This window comes from Heloderma suspectum, chromosome 1 (genome assembly GCF_057233095.1).
Source record: "Heloderma suspectum isolate Gila_16-S chromosome 1, 16-S_ref, whole genome shotgun sequence".
Taxonomy (NCBI): Eukaryota; Metazoa; Chordata; class Lepidosauria; order Squamata; family Helodermatidae; genus Heloderma; species Heloderma suspectum.
In genome coordinates this window covers 223,056,735-223,083,829 of record NC_139458.1, presented here as the reverse complement: position 1 = coordinate 223,083,829, position 27,095 = coordinate 223,056,735, and the positions used below count along the sequence as shown (strand labels likewise).

The 27,095-nt window shown below is 41.3% G+C and overlaps 1 protein-coding gene across 1 annotated transcript in view; it reads left to right on the top strand.

Moving 5' to 3' along the window:
* The window catches only part of DRC11 (dynein regulatory complex subunit 11), a 160,847-nt gene that overhangs the window by 71,842 nt on the left and 61,910 nt on the right, over positions 1-27,095 (top strand). Inside the window, exons 7-10 of the mRNA XM_084830199.1 lie at positions 422-506; positions 8,911-9,054; positions 12,269-12,344; positions 22,672-22,778. Coding sequence (XP_084686325.1) covers positions 422-506; positions 8,911-9,054; positions 12,269-12,344; positions 22,672-22,778 — 412 coding nt within the window. The remainder of the gene's footprint in view (positions 1-421; positions 507-8,910; positions 9,055-12,268; positions 12,345-22,671; positions 22,779-27,095) is intronic.

The following is a 27,095-nucleotide window of genomic DNA, read 5'->3' as shown; positions in this document are numbered from 1 at the left end:
CCTCAGTAATTTAGGAAATTGGATTAAATAAATGGTGCTTAAAGTAAGACTTATATATCGTTTATACAGCAGCTGTAACATGCAAGGTTTACCATCATTTGGAGGGCTATTTTCACAACCCTATAAGTTAAGTTTCTACTATGTACATTGCATTTGTTTGGAATAGAATTTAAGGTAAAATGGTCTAGGGCAACTTAGTATCTGTAAATAGGATTTGAACCCAAGCCTTGCAGGTCTATAACTGCTTGTCTCTATTATATACTGCATCTTCAGTGTTCTGGTTCAACTCTCCACAACATCAAACTCACTGTAAGTATGAAAAAAAAATCTTCTGATTAGCCACATATCATTATTTAAATGTCATGAATTAATAAATGAAAATTATGTATGTTTTTAAAATAGAACCTTTGTTTTCATACAGGCATGTTACAGGAAAGTTTCCTGATTACCCTGATGAAGAACAAGGTGGTTCAGCAGCTCTTTTTTCTGAGAAAACTCCAGAGGAGGTAAAGTTTATTTCAGTATGAATGAGGGCTAACAGAAGCTTTTTATTAAAAAAAATCAAGTGGCCTGTATGTGATTTAGATGTAATCAGGCAAGTACAATAATTTTAACTACTAGTCATTTGCTTTTAGAAATCAGTTCAGTGCTGTTTAGTATTAGTGGCTAATAAACCAAATCCAAAAGCAATATTAATATTATAGTACTCAGTTCTACTTATGCTAGAGAAATGTAGAAACCAAAAGTTTCTATGGCCTGGTTGGAATCCACCCGGAGTAAAGCCTTCAGTGTGGTGGCTTTCTCTCTGTCAAAGTCCCTGCCTCTGGATGTCAGGCAGAGACCGTCACTGTTTTGTTTGGGGGGCCTACTGAAGACATTTTTATTTCAATAAGCCTTCCCCAAATGACCAGCCACAATTGGTACTGTTTTTAAAATAACTGTTAATATTGTGTTTTTATTCCTTTTCATTTTTTGTCCACTGCTCCAAAATCTGTTTAGATGTGGAAAGGTATATAAATGTTGTGAATAAGTAAATAAAGGTTAACTTTATTGGGTTGAAACTACATGAAGGCCTTTTCATAAAAGAGCATTCCATAGGAAAAATTACTCCAAATCCAGAGGAATTCCTCTATTTACACAAGGGGCAGTGTCCAGCTGTGTTGTTCCATTAGTGCAAATGATGTTGTGCTGATGGAAACTATGTTCCAAACTATGCGCAAGAAGAGAATCCAACTAAAGTTTTGTTTGCACAAGCGTGTTAGCGCAAGCAGTTGTGCATTACTCTTGCACAACCGATTGTGCAACCAGTTGCTCATTCTGCTTGTGCAACCAGTTGCACAACTGGTTGTGCAAGCATAATGGTCAACCGCTTGTGCAACGGAAAGATTTGGCCAAGTTCTGCTATGGGTATTTAAATTTGCAGAATGACACTGTTACATACTGCCCATAGCTCATACTCAGGACTTGTTACGGCCCACTAGTGTGTTTTCCTTATTCACTGTTACAGCCCCTGATGCACGTATGGCGCTACAAGAACTCTTGCAAAAGAATTCATTGAACAGCACTAACACATTTTCTCCTTCAATTCAAAGTTCTTTGGATCTAAGCAGTGGATGTTAGTGGCTTCAGTTTTGGTGGAGTTTTGAGTCCATTCTGGGTTTCAGTCAGAACCAGCATGAACCCTAAAGGTGCTGAACCTATTTTGGGGATATAGTTCAGCATCTTGGATAGCTCGTTTAGAGTTCTGGCTGCTTTTGACTGAAACCCAGAATGGATTCAGAGCCCCCATCTAAATTGGAGTCACTAGCCTCCACTGGATCTAAGCCACAGTGGTCTGTGTGTGTGTTTTACATAGACAGTGACTAATTAGACTTGTGTACTATCCAAACCTACATCATGAGATGCAAAGCAGATTTTATAAAATACACATAACCAACATATTACTGATAACTAATTCTAAAGCATAAATGATCACTTGGTGCCAATATAATCAGTTATACTGCATTAATTAATGTAATGGTTTTGTCTTGGAAAGAGGAGAAATATAATCCTTGGTATAAAGGTAACCGGTGCAGATAAAGATTGATTTTTGTAAGTGATTTCAGTTAGAGCAGGATTGGACAACTTGTGGTCCTCCAGACGTTTTGGCCTACAATTCCCATCAGCCTTCACCATTGGCTATCCTGGCTAGCAGTGATGGGGATTGTAGGCCAAAGCATATGGAGGGCCACAAGTTGCCCATCCCTGATTTAGAGACTAAAGACCTGAACCTAAGCATTGTGCCAATAGTTAAAACATATTTGAAATGCGTAGCCCTCCGCTTCCATCGCTCCTTCAAATTCTTTTACTTCCCTGGTTGCTTAGCTTTCTGCTCCACTACACCCTGAAGCGTCCTAAGACCCCTTGCCAAGATGACATTCCCAATCCCTGTCTCCTTGGCCCACCTTTGTTAGCTCTGTGCCTTCTCTACACCTTTCCCACTGACTTCTGCTTCTCAATTGAGTGCCTACTATGTCTCCTCTGGATCTGCAAACTATAATAATACTTCGTATTTATATGCTGCTTTTCCAGGTCAGTGATGAGGAAAACATCAGCCATCCAGAATTTGATGCTGGATGAGGCCACTGACCTGGCATGTATCACTGAGACTTGTCTGGGAGAACGGGAAGGTGCAAATATATTCCAGTTATGCCCACCAGATTACTTAGTGCAGCAGCAGCAGCCTAGACAAAATGGGTGGGGAGGGGAGGTATTTGTACCAGAAGATGGGCCAGCAAAATAGCGTAGGGACTTTATTGTTGACTCACCCACCCCCCACCCATCCCATTGCCTAATGGTCTCCCTGCTTGAATTAGAAAAAGTAGTTTCGGCAGCAATAGTGGAGAGCCCTCAGGTTGTTTCCTGGGGGACCAATTTCCATGCTGAGAGCACCTTGTTCTGTATATCTCAAGATTAAATGGTCATTATGTCAGCTATAGGCCTGTCTCAAATTATATCTGTTCCAAAGCATGTGGCTGACTTGGTTTTCTGTTCAGGGCAGGGGGAGGGTGGTCTGTAGTTGGGCAAGCTGGAAGTGGTTCCCTTGCCATAGACAGACCACTACCTGTTTAAGTTTCACAGGGGTGAGGAACCCATTAAAATGATATTTCTGAGGAGACATGGATGGTTTCCTGATACATGTTGAGGAGTATCCTACTGGGTCAGTGTGTTCCTATCAGTATCCTTGTGATTTCTAGATGATTGACATAATTGTTTGCAGATGGCTTCTCCTATCTCATACAGCCCATTCAATTGTTCAGTATTCTGAGAGTGATGAAACAAGCAAGACGATAGCTAGAGTGCTGATAGTTGAAGACTTGGGCCAAATCTGACTAAGTCAGCCCATCTTAGAGCCTGTTCTGCAGTGATGATAGCAGCAAAGAAATCTTATTTCTCCAGCATCATTGCCTCACCTCAGTGTTACTGAGTCTTTCCAAGTGGTTAAAGGTCTCTTGCAATATGGCCAGCAGGGTGATGGGGTGGAACTCAGGGGCCCACTATGACCAGTTTGCAAGATACTTTAGAGATAAAATCACTCCAATTTGGATGCTACGGTTGTTTCAGAATCAGTCCTGGTGGATGCAGGGGTTCTGTCTAGTCACTTTTCTTTGGATATCTTTCCACTTGGGCAAGAATTTGGATAAGTTACTTTAGAGAGATTATACTTATCCTTCAAAAGCTCTCCTAATGTACTTTAGCTTGCATCTTGTGTTGCAGCATGAGAAGCAGCGCTCTCTTCCTATATAATCTTTCACCTCCCTCTGAAACAGAGTCAGATGCTTACGAGTATCTTGCAGTCCAGGACTACATGATCAGCAGACACATGTAATTTGCTGGATTAGTTTTGCTCAGACAACAAACCCTCTTTACTCTTGACTTGCAGTAAACAACTGTTTTTATATAGAGATTTGTTTCTGTTTACAGGATGTTAAAATTTCATGTCTTAAAATCAGAGCACTCTGAAAGTACCTTAAATTCAGAAGGAATATTTCTACTGTAATGCATTTTATCATTTAAGTGTTGAAATTTGGGGTGGAGAGTGGGGTTTCATTGATTTTAGATAAATTATAACATCAGATTAGTCACGTTAACATACTGCAATCCCCAGCAAAATCCAAAGAACAGGGTATCTGGCCGAAATGATTCTAGAAGCCTGGAGAATAACAAGTTACATTGGTTAAAGGACAATACATTGATAAAAGTGACTTTATGGGAAAACATCAAAGCATAGCTTAAAGCATCAGACATCAAAGGGAATCAGTATCCAATCTTCTCTTTATGGAAGAATTTAAATGTACACTTTGGGGGGTCTTTCTGCTGGTTTTTGTTTTGCAGTGTTCCCCAACAAGTGTTCATGCAAAATGGGATACAGTTTTTCTACAAGATTCTATTTACAGCATCAGTAAAAAAAAAAAAAAAAAAAACAGCAGCAGGACTGCTTTCCACTGGCAGGTATATGAATGAATTAAGAGTTTCACGTCAAGCGTCAAGAAGAGAGAAATTCCAAAAGTACGTCTGCAAATCTATGCTTAGAAAATAAATAATGTTTCACCCTAATTTTAGCATTTCTTACTTTGATTTTGAGATGTGGTTTTTCAATCATAGATATACACACACACAAAACGAGCCCCAGAGTGAACAGACTGGCCGGCTGTAGTGCAACAAAAATAACATTGCCTTGGAGCTTTTAATTATTTACAGCAGGAAACATGGATACCTTTTTCCATTTTAACAGTCCAGTTTATCAGATGCAATTCAACAGAGCTGTTTGTTGACACAGTTTCATGGGAAAACATATCCTGTTATATATATATGTTATATAAATATATCCTGATATATTTCAATAATTTTGTTTGGGTAAAAACTAATCTCTGGGATATAAACTAAGGGCGCAATCCTATGGGGATAGGCAACCGCCTCCAAACTTGGAGACGGCCGCCTATCCAATGCAGGGCAGGAGAAGCACGGAGGTGATCGTTCCCTCTGCACTTCTCCTGCTCTGCATTTGTGGCTGGACAGCCGATTTCGATAGGGTTGCACTGTCAGGCACACATGTTTTAATAATTTCAGTAACAATTAGGTATCCATAACTGGGTATAAGACTACAAGTCTTACCTTCATTCGAGGTCGACTTATTTGCAGAGGTCATTGGTTTAGCGCACAGCGACAACATGCAGCATGTGGCCCACATGCACTGTTAAATTTGGCAGCAGAGGAAAAAATGGGGGGATGGCACATTTAGCACTAAGGAGCACTAAAAAGATCAAATTTAGATTGTTTGCAAGCTGAATTTGACCATTTTAGCACTCTGTAGCTGGTGTGGAATGCTAAAAACTGTCAAACCTAGCTTGGAAACACACTAGATTTAACCCTTTTAGCACTACAGAGCGGCAATTCTTCCCCGGCAATTCTTTTTCCTGGGTGCGCCACAGACTGCATGGCGCTCTGGACCTCCCACAGTTGCCCACACCTGATTTAGTTCCATTATTGCAGGGGTGGACAACTTGTGGCTCTCGAGATGTTTTGGCCTGCAACTCCCATCAGCCCTAGCCAGCATATCCAGTGAGGGCAGATCGTAGTAGTTGTAGGCCAGAACATCTGGAGGACCACAAGTTGCCCACACCTGTATGTTTGTGTTGGATTTACTCCCTATATACTTTGGATGGAGTTAAAATGGGGTGCACATGTCTGCTGGGAACCTTGAATGCTAGCAGTTAGAAACAGTGAAGGGTGCGGGGTAATGTTCATTTCTAGAAATGCTTCCTGAATAGAATCATAGAATCATAGAATAGTAGGGTTGGAAGGGGCCTACAAGGCCATCGAGTCCAACCCCCTGCTCAATGCAGGAATCCAAGTCAAGGCATCCCTGACAGATGGCTGTCCAGCCTCATCTTGAATGCCTCCAGTGTGGGAGAGCCCACCACCTCCGTAGGGAATTGGTTCCATCGTCGTATTGCTCTAACAATCAGGACGTTTTTCCTGATGTTCAGCCAGAATGTGACTTCCTGTCACTTGAGCCCATTATTCCGTGTCCTGCACTCTGGCATGATCGAGAAGAGATCCTGGCCTTCCTCTCTGTGACAACCTTTCAAGTACTTGAAGACCGCTTCAAAGAAAAGGAGTCCAAGATGGGTGGGAGCTTTTAAAAAAGGAAATTCTCAAGGCACAATTACAAACAATTCCAACAAGAAGAAAAGGTGGAAGACAACAGAAGAAGCCAATGTGGCTCCACAAAAAGCTTAGAGGTGACCTGAAAACAAAAAAGGACACATATAGGAAGTGGAAAGAAGGCCAAGCATCAAAGGGAGAGTACAGCAGGTAGCCCAGAATTGCAGGGATGGCGTCAGGAAGGCTAAAGCTGAGAACGAGCTGAGGTTAGCGAGGGATGCTCAAAGCAACAAAAAGGCTTTCTTCAGCTACGTGCATAGCAAAAGACAGAGGAAAGAAATGGTTTTTCAGCTATTAAATAAGGATGGCAAAACGATAACAGATGACAAAGAAAAGGCAGAGGTGCTCAATTCCTACTTTGGCTCAGTCTTCTCCCGAAAGAGGGTCTATGACCCCCTGGCAAAGGCGAAGTACAGGCTGAAGGGGCAGGATTGCAGCTTGAGATCGATAGGCATATGGTCAAGGAACACCTAATTACTTGGAACGAGTTCAAATCTCCAGGGCCAGATGAACTGCATCCTAGAGTAATAAAGGAACTGGCATGAGAACTCTCAGACCCACTCTCTATTCTCTTTGAGAAATCGTGGTGAAGTGCCAGATGACTGGAGGAGGGCTAATGTCCCTATCTCCAAAAAGGATAAAAAGGAGGGACCTGGGAACTACAGACCAGTCAGTCTGACATCAGTCCCTGGGAAAATTCTGGAGCACATGATAAAGCAATGACTCTGTAAGTACCTTGAAAACAATGCAGTGATTACTCGAAGCCAACATGGATTTGTCAAGAACAAGTCCTACCAGACAAATCTGATCTCATTTTTTGATCAAGTAACCTCCCTTGTGGACTTGGGAATGCTTTAGACATAATATACCTCGACTTCAGCAAAACTTTTGACGAAGTGCCCCATGATATCCTGCTGAGCAAACTAGCTCAAAGTGGGCTAGATGAAACAACGATCCGGTGGATCCACAGTTGGCTACAGAATCGGACTCAAAGAGTGCGTATCAATGGGATCTTCTCAAACTGGGCAGAGGTAACGAGCAGGGTACCGCAGGGCTCAGTCCTGGGCCCAGTGCTCTTCAACATTTTGATTAATGACTTGGAGGAGGAGGTGCAGGGAATGCTGATCAAATTTGCAGATGACACAAAATTGGGCAGGATAGCTAATACTTTGGAAGACAGAAACAACATTCAAAGTGATCTGGATAGACTGGAGCGCTGGGCAGAAAACAACAGAATGACATTTAATAGGGATAAATGCCAAGTTCTGCACCTAGGAAACAGAAACCAAATGCACAGTTACAAGATGGGGGATACGTGGCTCAACAACACGGCAAGCGAGAAGGATCTTGGAATTGTTGTCAATCACAAGCTGAATATGAGCCAGCAATGTGATGTGGCTGCAAAAAAGGCAAGTGTTCTTTTGGGCTGCATTAATAGAAGCATCGCTTCCAAATCCTGGGAAGTACTAGTTCCCCTCTACTCAGCACTGGTTAGGCCTCATCTGGAGTACTGTGTCCAGTTCTGGGCACCACACTTTAAGAAGGATGCAGGCAAACTGGAGAGGGTTTAGAGGAGGACAACAGAGATGAACAGGGGACTGGAAACAAAGCCCTATGAAGAGAGACTGAAAGAACTGGGCACGTTTAGCCTTGAGAAAAGAAGAATGAGGGGAGATATGATAGCGCTCTTCAAGTACTTGAAAGGTTGTCACAGAGAGGAAGGCCAGGATCTCTTCACGATCATCCCAGAAAGCAGGATACAGAATAATGGGCCCAAGTTACAGGAAGCCAGATTCCAGCTGAACATCAGGAGAAACATCTGGACTGTTAGAGCAATATGGCAGTGGAACCAATTCCCTAGGGAGGTGGTGGGCTGTCCCACACTGGAGGCCTTCAAGACAAGGCTGGACAGCCATCTGTCAGGGATGCTCTGACTTGGATTCCTGCATTGAGCAGGGGGTTGGACTCGATGGCCTTGTAGTCCCCTTCCAACCCTACTATTCTATGATTCTATGATTCTAACCTAGTTTCCGCTAGTACAACATCATTTGCACTAGCGGAATGACATAGTTGGATACTGCCCACAGATTTTGTACCATTCTTTATATTTTCACATGATGCTTCCACTAAGTCTATCATTAATTACCTCATGGATCTCTTCCAGTCTTTTTTAATCTTCTTGGCTCCAAGTCAAGGCAACAGAATAAAAAGTTATAGTCAAAAACTCTTAAGCCATCTGTGTACAAAAAATCAAGTACTAGTTCTGTTCCTTAAAGTACATTTTGACAATAAGCTGTGAAGAATATTTAGCCCAAGGATAGCAGGACTATCAGTTATCAAAAACCAATGAGAAACAGATTTTCATTCCCAGACAGTGAAATGAAAATCATTTCAAAGTTTGAGTATATTTTTCATGTTAATCCAATAGCCTAGCAGTGGTGGCTGTTAATTACAACAAAGACTTGTAATTAACAATGTAGTTTGCTGTCACATAATATTTATTTTATATTTGTTTGGTCTTTTATATATCTTAAAAATAATGTTTTACATAAATTATCCAGGATAAACTAGGTGATTGTGATTTGTAAAGTAGTTATGAACTGCATAGTAAATTGTATTTACATTAAACAATTTCCTGTTTTATGAGACATTTTAAAGATATTTTTAAAATCTAGACAACTTTGGTTCTTTATTTTCTACCAGGTTGCTGCTGAACTAGCTGCTAAAGAAGAAGAAGAACAGAAAAAGAAAGGGAAGAAAAAGGGGGAAAAGGGGAAAAAAGAAAAGGGGAAAAAGAAAAAGAAAAGAAAAGAAAAAGAAGAGAAGAAACCAAAGAAGAAAGATGAGGCAAGAAATTCTGGAGCATAATTTTTAACAAATTCTGTTGATTCAGCTATATGTTGGCTAGAATTTCAATGAAAAACTTGTGCGTGTTTCTTTATTAGAACTGTACAAGGTGAGACCCATAAGAAAATGTTGCCATGTATCCCTACCTCCTAATAGAAGTGCTTCTGCTTAGGGTTCCAGCAAGCCTGGAAGAAGAACCTTATAGAGAGGCGTCTGGGGCTGACAGAGGACACCTTTTGCTTTCACATCCTCCTGAAACTTTCCCACGCTGTGCTATACAGTTGCTAAAGGGCTCAAGGTCAAGGCTGCATGCCATTTTGAGGCCATCTCCTTCTATCTTCCTCCATCAGCCCTGCCCCTCCTGAAGTCTGCCTGACTTCTGATTCCTTTGCCCCACCTACTCCACCCCCCGCCCCTGTGGCAGAAATTTCTTTTGTGCCTTCAACATTCTCCAAGGTGCCCCACAATACAGTGCATGACAAACAGAACAAGAACAAAAAAGCTAGTGAATGATGCTGAAGAACCCAAGTGGAAGGCAATTTGAGACCATAGATAAGGTAGTGCTGAAGATATCATGCAGGGTCAGTTTGATCATTCTTCGTAAATAACACCATTTGAGCAAGTTCTAATAAGCAGGTCTGCTTTGCCTTTATTGCAATTCAGCCATGAAATTACCTTAGGGATAACCTACCCCTTATGTCCCTGCATGGTCACTTCAATCCTCGGTAGAGGCAGTTTTAGTGGTGCCATATGACCCCGAGGTTAACCTTGCGACCACCAAAAATAGAGCCTTTAGTCTTATAGAACCTGCCCTATGGAATTCACACCTTGTGGATATTGGGAAACTACCTACAGTTTTGAATTTGGGGTGACTGTTTAAAACCTCTTTTTATGCAGGCTTTCTCTGAGGGGCAACCCAGACTTTTACTTTGTGGCTGATCGTGTGATGATTTATTTGTATTTTATATTTGGTTATATGCTGTTCACTGCTTTTCTTTACTTTTATAAAGTAGTATCTAAATTTGTATAATAAATAAATATTATACAGACCCAGATACAAGTGTTAAACATGTAGGGGGGAAAACCCAAGGAAGATATGTCCTATCAGTGGAACTGGAGAAAGGACTCTTCATAAGCAAGTTAGCTCATAGGTCTAACTCTGGAACCATCATATTACATACATTTTAAGATAATGTCTATCAAACAGGCTAAAGTAAAACAAGAAAAATATTTATGTGTCTGATTCCATTATTGAATTCTAATTGTGAGTTGAGAGCATATTGCTCCATATGTTAATAACTATTGAGGACTGTAGGGATCTGAGCAATTTCAGTATTTTTAGTCAGATATTTTTTAACAAATATGTTTAGGCATGTTATGGAGACTTGTCCTTTGAGAATATTTAGATTCATGTTAAAAAATTAGGAGTAAGCCCTCTCTAAAAGTGCTCTTCTAGTACAATGTGATCTTATCACTGGACCCTCTAGCATGATAGAACAAACCTGTAATACTAACACCTTTCCTGCTATTGACAGAGGGAAATCATAGAAAAGCATCGCATACTGCTTCATAACCTTTTTGAACTTGCCACCATATCTGACGATCTTGTGTCTTGCAAAACATACTCTGAAGACTTCCACTGGCCTCATCCCAAGCTAACAGCAGTACAAGGGCACACCTTTGGGGAGAGAGGGGCACATCTTTGGGGAGGGGGGTTAACACTTCCCACCTGCACCTTTGCCCAAATTGCCATTCCTCAATGGTGCAACTAGGCTTGGAAAAAGCCTCCCACTGGCTTTTCCTTAGTAAATGTTTAGGTTTATAAGACTTCTTGAGTATCATTTATGCAAGGGTCCAGGGTGTCACCAGTTCTCATAGACGTAGTATGGTCCAGACAGTAGTAGCTCATATGCCTTTCATATCTAGTAGAAGACTGCTACATCCTCTCTTAAGCGGCATTTGAGTTCATATTGTGGGAGAGGCACTCATTGATGTAACCAGAACCCAGGTGGTTTAAGGCGTTACATGTGTTAACCAGCAACATGACATTTATGTGAGAATCAGCAGACAGACAGATGGGCTGTCTGATGGGCTGGATATGCTCTTTCCTCCCAACGTGTGTCAGGTGACACGCTGCTCCATTCTGCACCAGCTGAAGCACTCCAAATGCTCTCCAGATAGAGTCACGCATAGAGCACATTGCATTAGTTGGTCGTTGAGGATAGCAGCTGCCACAGGTGGAATTCAGGGTGTGCCCAGTGGGGCCCGGCTCTACCTAGTTATTATATAGGGTGGGCCCAGCCAACTAAGTTATTATTATCTTGGGGTCGCAGTATTTCACCTCTTACTTTTGTTAGAACCAAAAGATTATCTATACGCACACCCTATAAAAGGATTACAGCAGGCTCCAGAACAACTCAGGTTTTTCATTGTCTCTTTTGCTTGGCTTGCCTCTTGGCCTGGGTGCTTAATGCTGAATTATGAACCATAATAATGCTGAATGATGAACCACAATATGATGTAATGTGTTGGGTTCAATTTCTGAATTGGCAGTCCATTCACCTTGATAAAGCAAGTCATTGAATGTGAGGGAAGAATGTTATGCCATATCATCTGTAAGGGGCTAACTTATTCTTGAATTTCAGCCCTGGCAGTTGCCTGACCTCATTTCTCCAGCTAAGGTCACAGCAAGTGTATAAGATACATGATTGAGAAAGGGCCGTATTGCTTACCATTCTCACAGGAGATTTTAGGATCAGTGTCAGGTCCAGAAGCATTGTCAGACTGTTTGCCTGATTTGGAAGGGAGAACCATCCATTACACTATCCCTTAATTCCGCTTACCAGGGGCCTGCTGACATCAGCACCTTGATAGCTCCATGCACTCACCCACAAGTTCCACCCAACCACAACTAGTACGGAACAGACACTTTTGCTCCGAGATTAGTTGAAACAGAGAAAAATACTAATGACCTATCAATTCAAACAATAGAGAATATTTCAGTGAACTGTTGGACAACCTGGGTGGCAGATCAGAACACCCTCAGAGTGCCTAGAATTAGATAGCTGATGTTCAGAAGAGAGCAAATGGAATCTTGTTTGTGCAGGTATGGGGTTCACTGATGCCAGCTACTCTTGATAATACAATTTTTGTAATAATTTAATTGACTTTGTTTTTAAATTAGTTATCTCAAGGTTTTATTTTGTACATTAAGGAAGAAGAAGAAGGTTGGAAAATGGCCCCCAGTAATTTTCTCCCAGTAATGGAAGAAGGAAACAACAAATACAAAGGCAAGTAGAGCGAGCATAGCTGAAACAGAACTTTATCTACATGTTGAATATTTAGGTAGCCTATGAACCTGGAGTACACTTCATTGAAGCACACTTCACCAAGTGAATGTTTGAGGTTATATGCTTGCCTCTCATTCCTTATTAGCCTAATCCAACACTTCTAAGGAGAAAATATACACTGAGTAATAAAACATTAACAGATGCCAAGTGGAACAAATTTCTGCGTGTTCCATACCAAGGACTTGTTTACTGTAATATGTAAACAAGACCCTAGAAATACAAAAGGTAAAATGGTAAATTAACATGCTTTCAGGGCTAAGATGCATGCTTCATTAGATATTTTTTTAATAGCATATTAAACATTTATGCTTAAAATGTGTGACTGGGGATTTCAGAGCTATTTAACAGGATATGGTGTAGTGGATTTCTTCATCAAAAGATTCCATTTATCATGTGGGCTTGATGGCTAGAGGGGGAGTTAGTTTCTTGGATGTAACTGAAAGCAGATGTGTGCTGATTTCCAGAAGTTGTCAATACAGGTATGGCTTTTCTTAAATCCTTAAAGGGTAAACTTGCAGAGACTCCCAGTCCATAGTTATGAAAGTCACAGATAACTAGAGGAGACCTGCATAACTTGTGACAAACCAAGCCAAATGCAACCCCAGGCGCTCAATAAGCCTCCTGTATTTGCTGCCACCTGGTACTGCAAAATGGAGAAGGTTGTCAAGCACCTTGCAGGCTATAATACATGGCTTGTGGGCTGCATTTTGGCTTAATCTTATAGGTCGCAACTTGTGCAAGTTTGTGCTAGAACATTATGTGGGGGAGCAGAAGAAGGCAGTTGGTGCATTTGCCTCCATCCTGCTTCTCCTCGCTTTGGATGATTACAGGTGGAAGCCTGTGGCGACCCCAAGCTATTGCTCTTGATGTTTAAAACACATTGTTTGTTATAAGGAAAATATGAGTCACTCGTTAATGAAGCAATGGCCAGTTTTGCTCATATTATCAGAATCTAGAAATAGGTTCTGAAAATATAAGTAAAATATGGCTAGTTCTTGGCCACATGACGCTAGCAAATATGCTGTATATTAGAGATTTAGCAACTCACAGCCTGCAGGCTCGATCTGGCCAATTATGAACACTATCTGCCCTTTCACCCAGCTTCCAGTTTCCACTCTCTATCCTCACTTCTTGACAGCTTGGAGAGAGAGGGAAAAATGAAGATATGAGTCAGTAAGGGCCAAGCTATACATTATGATGGAGATATGTGAATGCAGCCTCTGAACCTACCAGCCTATGAATCTGGAGCACAATTTACTTGGCTGCTATTTGCAAAGGATTTTGCAAATAGCAGCTTGGGGGGAGGGGTCTGGATTGGGGTCATGGGGAAAGGGTTAATTCTTTCCTCTCATGCTGTTTTCTGATTAAAATTGCCCCCCCCCCAGTCTGTTATTTGCCCCATTAGTAAAAACATATGGGCCAAATCTACACAGAGACTTTTTTTGAAGTGATTCCATACAGATTTTCATGAAAATGGGTTAGCTCCCTACTGGGGTAAACAGTAGCCAGTAATGTAGTGTACTGATTTTTAAAAAATGCTTGCATGGGGCAAAGGGCACCTGAAACCGCATTAGTTCAGGGGTTAGGTGGGCAGAGCAAATGAGCTGAGGCTGCCGCCCCCCCCCGCCCCCCACATGCTCAGTGAAGCTTTTAAAATCAGTACAGCTCTGTGTACCTTCACACATCCTCTGCTCCACAACTGCCGTTTCAAAGCATCAGGGATGGCTCCTCTCCCCACACTGGCACACAAACAACAGGCAAAGGAATTCTCCTGGCCCCTCTGCTCCTGTACTCGCCACAGTGAAATTGAAGGCAATGAGTTGCTTCTGGGTAGCCATGTTTAGCCCTCTGCTCTCCCCATGCCCCCTCTCCACGCAACTTTCCCTTCTGCCAATCAGTGCCGCTTCCACCAGCCCGTGCTGAAGCCAGCTGAGGTTGCACGGACTCCCGAACTGCACTGAAGCTGCTGTGACAGGAAAATCTGTCACCAAATGAGTTTGCGGGGGGGAACAGATTTCGGGAAGAAATGGCATGCTATCTATGGGGAGGGGTGTGCTTCATCTGACACAATCGTCTTGGGGGCAGAGTAGAACCAGAGTAAAAGGCCCATGTAGATTGGCCCATGGTCATAGAAGCTACGCCCATGACTTTTTCCAAAGAAAGCCAAAAACAGCTTCAGGGGACGAGCAATTTGAATTGGAAAAACAGTGCAAGGGCAATACATACTGTGTGTTCCTTTTATTATAGTCTGTTTTCTGAAACTCAAGTAATAAAATGAAATTATTTTGCCAATTTTTATCAGTTATCAGCATTAAGCGTAAACGTATTGCAAGTACATTTAAATATAGTGGAGGATGAGTCTAATATTTGTTAAGTTAATGTGATACACCCCAAGTAAGGTGCATATAGGGTTACCTTTATAAATATTGGTGTCCTTAACCTTCTGAGCTTCCCTTTAAAGTAAAGAAGAAACATGTGCTTTTTATAGTTCACTGAAAGATTTTTAATATTTGTAATCTACCTGTCCTCTAAAATTAGAAGCTATAAAACCAAGTACAAAACCAACTTTTAAAACTGTCCTTTACTCAGAAAAGGACAATTCCCAGGCAAGTAAAGTCTCTGATGGATTTTTCCTGAGAGAAACCGTATAACTAATCTAATTATAAAAAATTAATTTATTTGAAAAACAACAACAGAGTGGTTCATTTATGGATAGTACAAACTAATTCCTAATGCCCATGTGAAAACATATTTGAAACCTGCTGACCCATCTAGAAAAGCATTAAAAATCACAGTAAGCTATATAAAGGACTTATACCCCACAAGCCAAAATTCCAAACTCTGGTGGTAACCCTAAGAGGTGGTTTTCTAACTAGTACAAGTCAACTTTCTCTGCTGAAATACTTCAGGGCATCCATAATGTTATTTGAAAGGTTAAGAGTAATTTAACATTCCTCATATTTAGTCGCAAATGAGAGCTACTCAGTGAACATTTGCTGCAAAATTGCAAAGAAGATCAATAGCTTTGGCTATTGGGCGTTATAGAAATGAAATAAATAAATATATAATCAAAGTTAATTCCCACAAATCAAAGATGATTTCAGTTAAAGGCTGAAAGGTCTCAGTGTGCATATTAGCACCAAGTAGCTCTGTTTACATAGGAAGCTGCCTTATACAAACTCAGACCATCGCTCTGTGTAGCCCATTATTGTCAACACTGACTGGCAATGGCTCTCCAGGCTTTCAGGCAGGATGTTTTGCAGCCCCACCTGGAGATGCTGGGGATTGAGCCTGGCACTTTCTGCATCCAAAACATGTGCTCTGCCACTAAGCCCCAGCCCTTCCCAAGTTTGATTACACTGATAGCTTATTCTACCTGTTTTCATAATGTATGAGCAAGGCATCATTTACTCAGCATTCCAGCATGTACCCTCATTCTTCAAACATCTTCCTTTTCAGCAGTGTCAATCAGAGCCTCCAACTTGTATGGTATGTAAGAAGGGGCTGTTTGCAGCGCTCTTCCATGAGGAAAATAAGCATCAGCTCTCAGGCTCCAGGTGTCCTTTCTAGCTGTAGTATTTTCAGATAGCAATAAGAGATTTTCTTCAGTGATATTCCATTGCATATTATCTTGCAAAATCCTGCTAAAAATAGAAAAGCTGGTTGTTTAAAATCTACCTTAAGGGAGGCAATGGCAGCCTAAGCCCAGCGCTCTGAACCTCGCTGAGAATAAAACAGTTACGAACAGGAAACGCAATCAGCTCGGGAGTGGAATTTATAAACCTATTTTGGGCCGCTAGGCACCTCCAGACTAGTAGGTCCAATAATCAGCAGGGCAGAATCTAACATGGCAACTCCCTAAGCAACAGGGAGGTGAAATGGCAGCAGCTGATCTGCTAGCAGCGATCCAGGAGACATTGCAAAAGTACAGAGAAGAAATGGGAAACTGCCATTAAATCCATGGAGGAAAAATTGAATGCTGCCACTTCCCAAGTTATAGATACTGCTAATGCAGAGCTAGAAGTGGGAATAAAGAAAAAAAATTAAAAATCCAGAGACCAGTACCACAGATGAACTACAGTTAAAGCTGAAAGATTTAGAAAATAGAAATTGCCACCTGAATGTACAGATATGAGGGGTCCCAGGACTGGAGGGTGGGGGGCAGATATAATAACATTCCTGGTCAGTCAGCTCACAGAGCTTTCCTTAACATGCAGATTGAAAGATATGACATAGAGATTTCTCACACATCCCTGGGCCCAAAGCTTTGAGAAGGTGCAAAGCCTAGAGCTATAGTAATGTGCTTTGCCTGATTCTCTCTCAAAGAGATGCTAGCACAAAAGTTACATAAGCTGGACTCAATTAGATATACAGGAAATCAAGTAATGGTCTTCCAAGACATCTTCCCAGAAACACTGCAAAAGCATCAAACCTTCCACCCATACATGGAGAAACTTAGAAAAGCCAACATTTCGTGCTGGTGGGGTTTCCCATTCCGCTGGTGGTGTCCCATTGAGGCACTATGCAGTCAGCCAGCACAGTTCCTTAGGCAAGGAAACCACTCTCCCAGCTTAAGCTGGAAGGTCTAAAAGACCCAACTCATCCAGGCACCAAAAAAGAGGAAGAGGGCTCACCTGAGGATATCACAGCATGGAAGATGCCACAAGGGAAAGCAAGGCACAAGCAAAATTATACAGGAGAGCGAAAAGGTGATTTGCATTCCGAAGAGAGAAAACTGAAGTTGGGATCTTTGAGTCTCCTTTCAAAATAATTTGATAAAAAAAAATTGCTACTGATTGTAATAAGTATATACTGAAATGTGAGAATGTTATAGTGTTGACATAGCTAACATGCAAAGCAAAGAAATATGTATTGGACAGAAAGGAAATGAGAGTATAAGATGTTGCTTAAATGTTGATACCCCCCCCCCCATTGAGCCAAGCACAAGCAGGTTGTCCCCCCACCCACACCCCAGTTGAGCAAAGCAGAAGCAGATTGTCCACAAAGCATCTGTGGAAAGGGAGCCCACCAGGCCTCCCTTCGTCAGCTGGCTTTAGGAATGCAGGTTCATGTTAATATTTGTTTTCAGTTTTTTGAAAGTTTACAAAAAATATTCAGGATGAAAGGTAAGTTGCAGAGAAAATGTACATCCATAGGTGATTTAAAAGTAATTATGTTTAATGTAAAAGATCCAGGTACACCTATTAAGAGACAGAGGGGTTCAAGTTTCATTATAAAGCGTCAATACGGAGACAAAAGTTATTGTTGGTACTGTTTATACATCAAACTTGAGACAGCTAACATTTCTGAAGAGTATCTTTCAGGATTTGAGCGCCTTCGAATAGGGATGTCAGAGGAATCCATCTGGGGGGTTTTGCTCACTGAGTTTTCATCAGCTCAGCCCCCTGGACTTCGGCTTGTTTTCCCATGAGCTGGCCCAATTTGATCTGCATCTAGTTCGACCACTTCATGGTTTTTCGGGTTGTTTTTTAATTTTCATAAATAGTAATTTGTGCAAATTGCAGCTGCAGTTTGCATAATCTGCACAAATTTCAGTTGTAAATTTGCACAAATAGCAACTGCAATTTACACAAATCATTTTAATTATGGACAAAATTTTTATAAATTATGCAAATTGCAGCTGTGATTTGCACAAATTGCTATTTATGCTAATTCAAAAACAACCCAAAAAAGTTCCTGAATTTTGGGACAAAACCCGCAGCTCAACTCACAAATGCAAACTGAGTCAGGGCGCCTCAGAAATCCAGCAAGCTCAGAAAGGGCTGGATTTCCCAGCAATGGACATCCCTACCTTTGAAGAAGGACCAGTGATTATAGCAGGAGACTTAAATGCTATTAGAAATGTGCAGTTGGACAGGAGGGGTGCAAAGGCACCCAAGAAAGAGCCACAGATTGGTTTAGATAAGTCTCTAGAAAATCAGAATCTGGTAGATTCATGGAGAGAACTTAACCCAGGAGGGTGAGATTGTTCATATTTTCCCCCACACTTTCATACTTACATATGCATTGATTACATATTGGTTTGTAAGAGTTTAGGCTGAGCAATACTTAGCTTAGAAATTAAGGGAGCAACAGTAATGGATCATGCTGCCATAATCACAATGATAACAGTTTGTGATCAACAACCTACTTCTCCTACCTGGAGGTCTAATCCCCTTAGATCTCAAATAACATTGAACAGGAATTGTAATCCTATTTTAAATCCAACTTGCCAGACACAACATCACAGGCTATAATGTGGGATGCAATGAAAGCAGTAATTAGGGGAAAGTGCATTGGAGAGATGGCTCTTTTTAATAAGTTGCATAGGAGAAGCAGAGAAGATTACAGATAACAATTGAAAACCTTGAAGTTAAGAATAAACAAGAAAGGTTTATAAAGAGCTGCTAGAAAAAAGGAAAGCAGTAGAGGCATGTGAAGTGCACAAAACTGCAACAAAATTGTGGTGTGTACAGCAGAAATATGAATTTGGAAATAAAAACTCCAAATTAATAGCTAATGCCTTTAAAAACGGATTAATGGGAACAGAATTCTAGCAGTACAAGATGAGCAAAGTGAATTATGGTACATGAACAAAGATATTAAAACTTGTTTTGCAAATTTTTACAAAAGACTGTACATCAGACAATCCTCCAGATGTAAATGTGGACTTGTGTTTAGATACCATAGGGATAAAGCAGGTGTCAGAGGAGCATAAAACTATACTAAATCAAGACTTTTCAGCTGATGAAATACTAAGAGAAATTTCTAAACTCAAAAACAAGAGACCTGGGCCAGATGGATTATCTGGAGAATTTTATAAAAAGTACAAGCAGTTCCTAGGTTCCCACCTCCTTGAATTATTTAATAATATCCTTGCTGGAGGTGAATTCCCTGGTACATGGAGAGAATCAAGAATTACTGTGATACTAAAACCAGGGAAGGACCCAAGCTAGTTCAGTCATACAGACCCATTGCTCTGTTGAATCAGGACTTGAAACTATTTAGTGCTATTTTAGTGGCAAGACTTAACCTATTTATAACATTTTACATAAGTCCAGATCAGGCGGGATGCACGCCACATAGGCAGCTAGCTAATCCGATCAGGAGAATGGTGAATGTGATTCACTGGAGCAAATGTACAAAACAGCAACTAGTCATCTTAATGCTTGATTGTGCAAAGCTTTTGACTGGTTAGAATGGTATTTTCTGATCAAATTAATAACCAAAATGAGGTGAGGGGAAACATTTTTAAGGATCATCTCAAAGTTATACAAGGCATCCAAAGCAATGGTTAGAGCACATAGGTATGATGCACCTCCAATTAATTTGGACAGCTGAACAAAGCAGAGTTGCCCTCTTATTGGCCATATCACTACAACCCTTGGTAAGAGCCCTTACAGCTGGCCCAAATATAAAAGGAACGGAGAGTGATGGGAGGCATCATCTTTGTCATATGTTTGCTGATGACATAACATTATTTCTCACTGACCCAATGACCTCTGTTCCAGAAGTGCAAGTGGAGATTGCATACTATGGGGCATTAGCTGGCTTAAAAATCAACTATATGAAATCTGAGATACATTATACTCCCCCCAAAATACAAAAGGACATCAAAACATTATCTGGCTTTACTCTTAAACATAAAACCATGAAATATCTTGGGATTACAATTCATAAAAACCTGACAAAGCTAAAGTATTGGAATTTCTCTCCAGTAATGGGAACATATTAAAAGTGATATTAAACGGTGGGATAAACTACAGTTATTGTGCCCATGGAGAGCTGAAGCTATTAAAATGACTCTTCTCCTGAAACTGACTTTTCTTTTTCAGGTTCTGCCACTATTACTTTTGGACAAAACCTTAAATAGATAGCAAAGCTTACTAGACAGATTTACACACCCAAAAAAATTGGCAAGGCTATGTAAGACTGAATTGTACATGGGGAAAAAGCAGGGGCAACTAGGTATTCTGAATGTACAAAAATACTATGAAGCTTTCAGCTTCAACAAGCGATATTTTTAATTAAGCGGACTGCAGACAAATTATGGGTACAAATGGAGCTAGTTACAGCATCAGCTATGTCATGGAGAAGTAACCTATTTCTCTCAAAGGTTTTGAATTGAGGGATGTAGCTAACCCATTTTTGAAATGCAGTTTTCAGATTTGGAAGAAATGGCAAAAAAGATTAATTCCGTATGTTTCTCTTCTGCTGCCCCTAATAGACCACCCATGATTCTGTAGTGACGATAAACAGCTGCACTTTCAGGAACGGGAAGGGAAAGGATTGTACAAAGTGGCAGAGTTTTACACCAACAAGAAACCACTTCTAGAGACTCAGCTCAAGGAGAAGCTACATCCTTTAACATTTTATTGGTTACAGCTGTGCCAAGTTATCTAGATAGATAGATAAATAGATTTATTTTTAAAAATAAAAATGACACTTTCTTCATGGTTTGGCAAGCTTTTATTTCCCACACAAGCAACAGTAACAATGGAAGGCGATCACCAGCATCATTTGCTGGACAATGGATTGAATCTTAAGCGGTATGGTGGTAATATCTGAATAACTAGGGAAACAACTAGAGTGGAGTGGGTCTTGGTAAAGAAGAATTGTCTTGACATTTCATTCAGTAATAGAAGCAGAAAAACGAAAAAAAAAGTTAATATTTCTGTTACTTGTTTTGATGTTATTTGAAGTTATTAAAAAAAAGTCAACCTCAAACCTGTTTTTTGTAACCTGATTCCATTGGTTAATACCAGAGATCCATTTCTGCCCATCTGTCATCCTACCCAGGTCAGGTCACATGTTCTACAAAAGGGGACAATTTTTTTTTGAACTTTTAAATTAGCCTTCTCCCAGTTATTCCTTTACTGTATTAAATTACTGCCTTTGCTGTTACATTGTTCCAGATCAATGGTACAGTCCTCATGAGAAACCCAAACACATTTTGCCTGTACAAAGCCACACTGACACCACTGCAACACATGCGACACTGGCATGTGGTTCAGTTGCTCTTCACAGTGCATTATGGCAGAAGCAGCACATGGAGCAATCAGGAGAACTGCCCTGCGCATGTTTAGGAGTGCTACATTTCTTCACAATATTCTGGGTAAAGTTTTGTCAAGGACAGTCATGCGAAACCTCACCCAATTTAGCTTTGTTGGACATACTGCTCCAAGCCCATTTACACATATGGTCAAAGTAGGTACTGTCAGAGAAATCAGCAATGGATTCAAATGAGTTCAGATTTCTAGGAATCCGACCTGCAGATTCTGAAGTAGGCCAGCCTTTTCCAAGCCATGTGGATTCCACGGACACCAGTTTTTCACTTGGGGGGGGGTGCTAATTCACACTAGCACTAATGTGCAATAATGCTAATGCACACTTGCACAAATGTACTAATCTACATTAGTTCATTCAAATTAGTGCTAATTGATGTTAACTAATGCAGATTAGCACATGTGTACATTAGCACTAATGTCAAATAGAATGAAATTCTGCTTAAAAAATCTGATTCCATCAGTGAGTAGATGGCAGAATGAAAGATGCCTGACAATCCATGAAACACAGAACAGATTTAACGAAATCCATACATCCCTAGCACAAAGTAAGACATTTATCCTCTGTAGGCATGCAGGCAGCAAACAGAACAGATCTTTCTCTTGTTATTCTTAACTATCTCCCTGGAAGGATAGGTCACTGTAATTCCTATATTATAACTAAGGAAATAATAATAATAATATACAATTAATAAAACAAAAACAAGATCATTCTGACAAAGTAGTGCCTTCCATGTAGGAAATTTGGAATTGTAAAATGTCCCAAGTCTCCTTGAGCCAAGATTTAACCAGGCCCTGTCCGGTAGCATTCTACCTCTGTTTTCATCAAGAAGGCACATACTGTATATCATACTTGAGTTCTCTTATGGAGGCATTAAAATGGTTATTTGGTTGAGCTGTTATGTTCTAGACCTACTCATCATTTATTTTATATATGCAAAACAATAACAATGGTAATTTTTCAACCTACAGTTTCAACTGTAAGTTAAGACTACTCATTACGGTCAAGGTTAATTTCTCATTTCAAAAGATCAGATCATGCATTAAACTTGATTAAAGCTGCTAAAGCCTGTTACTGTAATTCAGTTACCAGATACTTGCAATATAAACACCATTGTAAAGCTGCTGTCTTTTTATAAAACAACAATAAATAAAAATGTGTTTTCTAAGTACTTTCCCTCTTTTCTCTTCTGGGATAATAGATGTTTGGCAGAACAGAGATGAGGGATGGAACTTCTCACAAGAGTATGACCCAGAACTGATCAAAGAGGAAAAGAGGAAAGAAGTGGAAGAAGAGATCAGAGTGCAGGTGAACTTGCAGTCGGGGGCTATTTATAACAAACAGTGGCTGTTGCCAAAGAGGATTCCGATACAGAAGTTAAAAGTTTGTCAGGTGTATTTATAGACTAGTATCAGTCTGCCTTTACTCATTAACTCTGTTTTATAGAGTAACTGAAGTATAGTTATCTGAGAGCACCTTTGCGTATGTTACTTGCCAAAAGCAGAAGGGAAGCTTCATTTCTGGCTTCTTTAAGGCCCTGAACACGCTATTGTTGTGAAAAAAATCATTAGCATTTATGCTGAACTTCACATACATCATCTCAGGCTGGTCTAGACATGTAGTAGAACATGTCCCTAACCTTTCAGGACCCATGAGCACATTTGGGAATTTGAGAAAGTACAAAACAGCTCCCATGGAGGATATGGCAAGTCATATAATGCTGTCATGGGGTCTGGCTAGTAAAAAGACAAGTAATTCACACGAACTGAGTACAAGCAGAGGAAGGGTCTGAACTCCAAAGCCAATCCACGTACAGTCAGAGCCAGAAATATTGGAACAAGGATAACTGTTTTGGCAGTTGGCCTCTGTACACCACCACATTGAAGTTGAAAGGAAACACACCCAGCTGGGAGCGAAGTCAGGACTTTCAGCTGTAATTCAAAGGGTTTGTCAAAAGTGGGGCACTAACCATTCAGGAAGGACAGCCAGTGGCATACACACACAGCCATCGCTGGTGGCTCATGAGTAATGGAACAAACCAACATCATTTCAAACTTAATGATCGCCTTTAATACCTGGATGAAAATCCTTTGCAGTCAATGACTGCCTGAAGTCTGGAACCCATGGACATGACCAAATGCTGAGTTTCCTCCCTCGAGATGCTTTGCCAGGCCTTTACTGCAGCTGCCTTCAGCTGCTGCTTGTTTGTGGGTCTTTCTGCCTTCAGTAAGTGAAAAGCATGCTCTATTGGTTGAGATCAGGTGACTGACTTGGCCATTGAAGAACATCCCACTTCTTTGCCTTGAGAAACTCTTGGGTAGCTTTTGCTGTATGTTTTGGGTCATTATCCATTTGCAATATGAAGCGGCGTCCTATCAGTTTGGCAGCATTCGGCTGAATCTGAGCATAAAGTATAGCCCTATACACTTCAGAATTCATCCTGCTGCTTTTATCAGCAGTCAAGTCATCAATAAACACCAGTGACCTGGTTCCATTGGCAGCCATACATGCCCATGCCATAACACTGCCTCCACGATGTTTGACAGATGTGTTATGCTTTGGATCATGAGTTGTTCCTTTCCTTCTCCATACTTTTCTCTTCCCATCATTCTGGTACAAGTTAATCTTGGTTTCATCAGTCCAAAGAATCTTATTCCAGAACTGGGCAGGCTTTTTTAGGTGTTTCCTGGCAAAGGCTAATCTGGCCTTTCTGTTCTTGAGCGTTACCCGTGGTTTGCACCTTGTTGTGAAGCCTCTATATTTACATTCATAAAGCTGTCTCTTGACTGTAGATGTTGACAATGTCATGCTTACCTCCGCAAGAGTGTTCTTGACCTGGCTAGATGTTGTGAAAAGGTTCCTCTTCACCATGAGCAGCATTCTGCAGTCATCCACTTTAGTTGTCTCCCATGGTCTTTCAGGCCTTTTGCTGTTGCCGAGCTTGCCAGTTAATTCCTTCTTTTTCAGGATGTTCCAAACTGTTGTATTGGCCACTCCCACTGTTTTTGCTATCTCTCTGATGGATTTATTTCATTTCCTCAGCCTAATGATGGCCTCCTTCACTCGCATGGACACCTCTTTGGACCTCATGTTGGGAGTTCCAGTGAACAGCTACCAAATGCAAATGTCACACTCAGAACCACCTCCATTTATCTGCTTGATGGGTCATGGGGTACCCAGGAAACAGGCCACACCTGGCCATGCAGCTGCTTGTCAGCCATTCGTTCCATTACTTATGAGCCACCAACGATGGGGGTGTGTGTCTGCCACTGGCTGTCCTTCCTGAATGGTTAGTGCCCCACTTTTGTCAAGCCCTTTGAATTACAGCTGGAAGTCCTGACTTCGCTCCCATCTGGGTATGTTTCCTTTCAGCTTCAGTGTGGTGGTGTACAGAGGCAAACTGCCAAAGCAGTTATCCTTGTTCCAATATTTCTGACCCCGACTGTATTTGACCTCAGAGAAGCACAACAAAATACCCATTTAAGGTTGCAATCCTTTGCATGGTTACATGGAACTCGGTGGGAATTACTTCTGAGTAGGCCTACATAGGATTGTTCTGCTCATCCCTTTCACACACAAAACTTTCCCCAGCCCCAAAGGAAAGAAACATTTTTCCCTACCTTGACTCCAAACTCAGCCTGCCTTTCTTTCTCTTTCTTTCTTTCTTTCTTTCTTTCTTTCTTTCTTTCTTTCTTTCTTTTCATTTCTATACCGCCCAATAGCTGACGCTCTCTGGGAGGTTCACAAAATTAGAGCCACAAAGTACAACATAAAAGAATATAAAATATGAAAGCTTAAAACTACAATATAAAAGTACAAGAATAAAACCTAGCAGCAATGCAGAGATTTAAAATACAGATTTAAAACAGCAGAGCTAAACGACTAGAGTGCTAAAATGCTGGGAAAATAAAGAGGTCTTCACTTGGTGCCAAAAGGAGTAGGTGCCAGGCAAACTTCTCGAGGGAGCTCATTCCACAGCTGGGGTGCCACAGCAGAAAAGGCCCTCTTCCTGGTAGCCACCTGCCTCACTTCCTTTGGCAGGGGCTCCCAGAGAAGGACTCTTGCCAGGTGGGAACTCTGGGAGCTCCCCACCTGGCACTCCTACCTCCTCCTCTGCCATCAGAAGGTTGTGTGTGTGTGTGTGTGAGAGAGAGAGAGAGAGAGAGAGAGGAGGAGGAGGAGGAGGAGGAGAAGGAGAAGGAGGGGTCTGGGAAGAGAGAGAAAAAGAGCAAGGCTAGGGGCTGGGAGGAGGAAGAAATAGAGAGAGGGATGAGAGGGAGAGAAATAGCCAGGCTAGGGGCTGGGGGGGGGGAGAAACAGCATGGTAAGGAGGTGGGGGAGAAATAGTGAAGCTAGAGGTTGTGGGGAGGGGGAAATAGCAATGCAAAGAGGCCAGAGGGAGAGAAAGAGCAAGACTAGGGACTAGGAGGGAGGGGGAAGTAGTGAGAAAAAGAATGAGGCTAGAGCCTAGGAGTGGGGGAGAAACAGTAAGGTAAAGAGGTGGGGGGGAAATAGTGAGGCTAGAAAATGGGTGTGGGGGAAAACAGTGAGATAAAGGGCTGAGTGGGAGAGAGAGCAAGGCTAGGAGCTAGGAAGGAAGAGAAAGAAGAAGGCTAGAAACAGGGAAAGGAAAGAAATTGTGAGGAAACGAGTTGGGGAAAAGAAATAGCAAGGCTAGAGCCTGGGAGTGGAGAGAGAGAGAGAGATCAAAGGGGAAAGGTTTGTGTGGGCAGAAGAAGATGGGACAGGGCCAGAATGCAACTCTTTCCTTTTCTTCCTGCCTGCTGAACAGCTGATTAATGGCAGCTTCAGGAACAGGAAGGAGAACCTAATGCTTTTCAAGGTTTTTATTTTAAATGAAACTTTGAAGGGCGCAGGGAGTGGAGAGCCTCATGGGTAGGGATGTATGAGAATTTTGTTCCTGTTTGCAAATTATGCAGACAAGTCCCATTTGCAACTGCGAACAGGAGCAGGAACACAATTTTCAGGAATTTTTCACAGTTTCTTGAAATTACTTTCGCGTTCAAAAGTGTGTACTTGCACAAATGTAGACTTGTGTATGTGTGCATTTTCACCCCCATGCACCCCCAAATTCACATGTTTATGCTTTAGCCTATGGGGAAAAACACACATTTTGGGGTAGTAAGAATTGTGCACGTTAAGAAGCACTTTTTCCTGATCAAAAAATGTGATTTTTTTTTTCCCAGTGGAAAAAAAATGATATTTGTGTTCGGGAACACAAATGAGGCACAGAGAGCCTCGATGAACTATTTGGAGAACCTCAGCAAGTTCAGACATTCCATGTTTGCCCATGCCTATTCATCGGTGCCATTGGTGGTCCTCGCTGGCACCACAGCATTGTGGGCACCACGTTGGGGACCCATACTGTAGACTAAGGTGGTAGAATGGACTGTGCCATTGAAGGCTGCAGGATGCGATCATATTTTGAATACTCCCTATGTAAAAAAAGCAATAACAAAAAACCAGTTCCCTGTAGGTAAAAAATTAGGCAGGGAAAGAACTGGGATAAAACTTCTATCTGATGTGCTAGTTTTCTACTTGAAAAGAGTTGGTTTTATTAAAGATGTGATCCACACCTGTAGTCTCATAGAGAGTAGTCCTTTT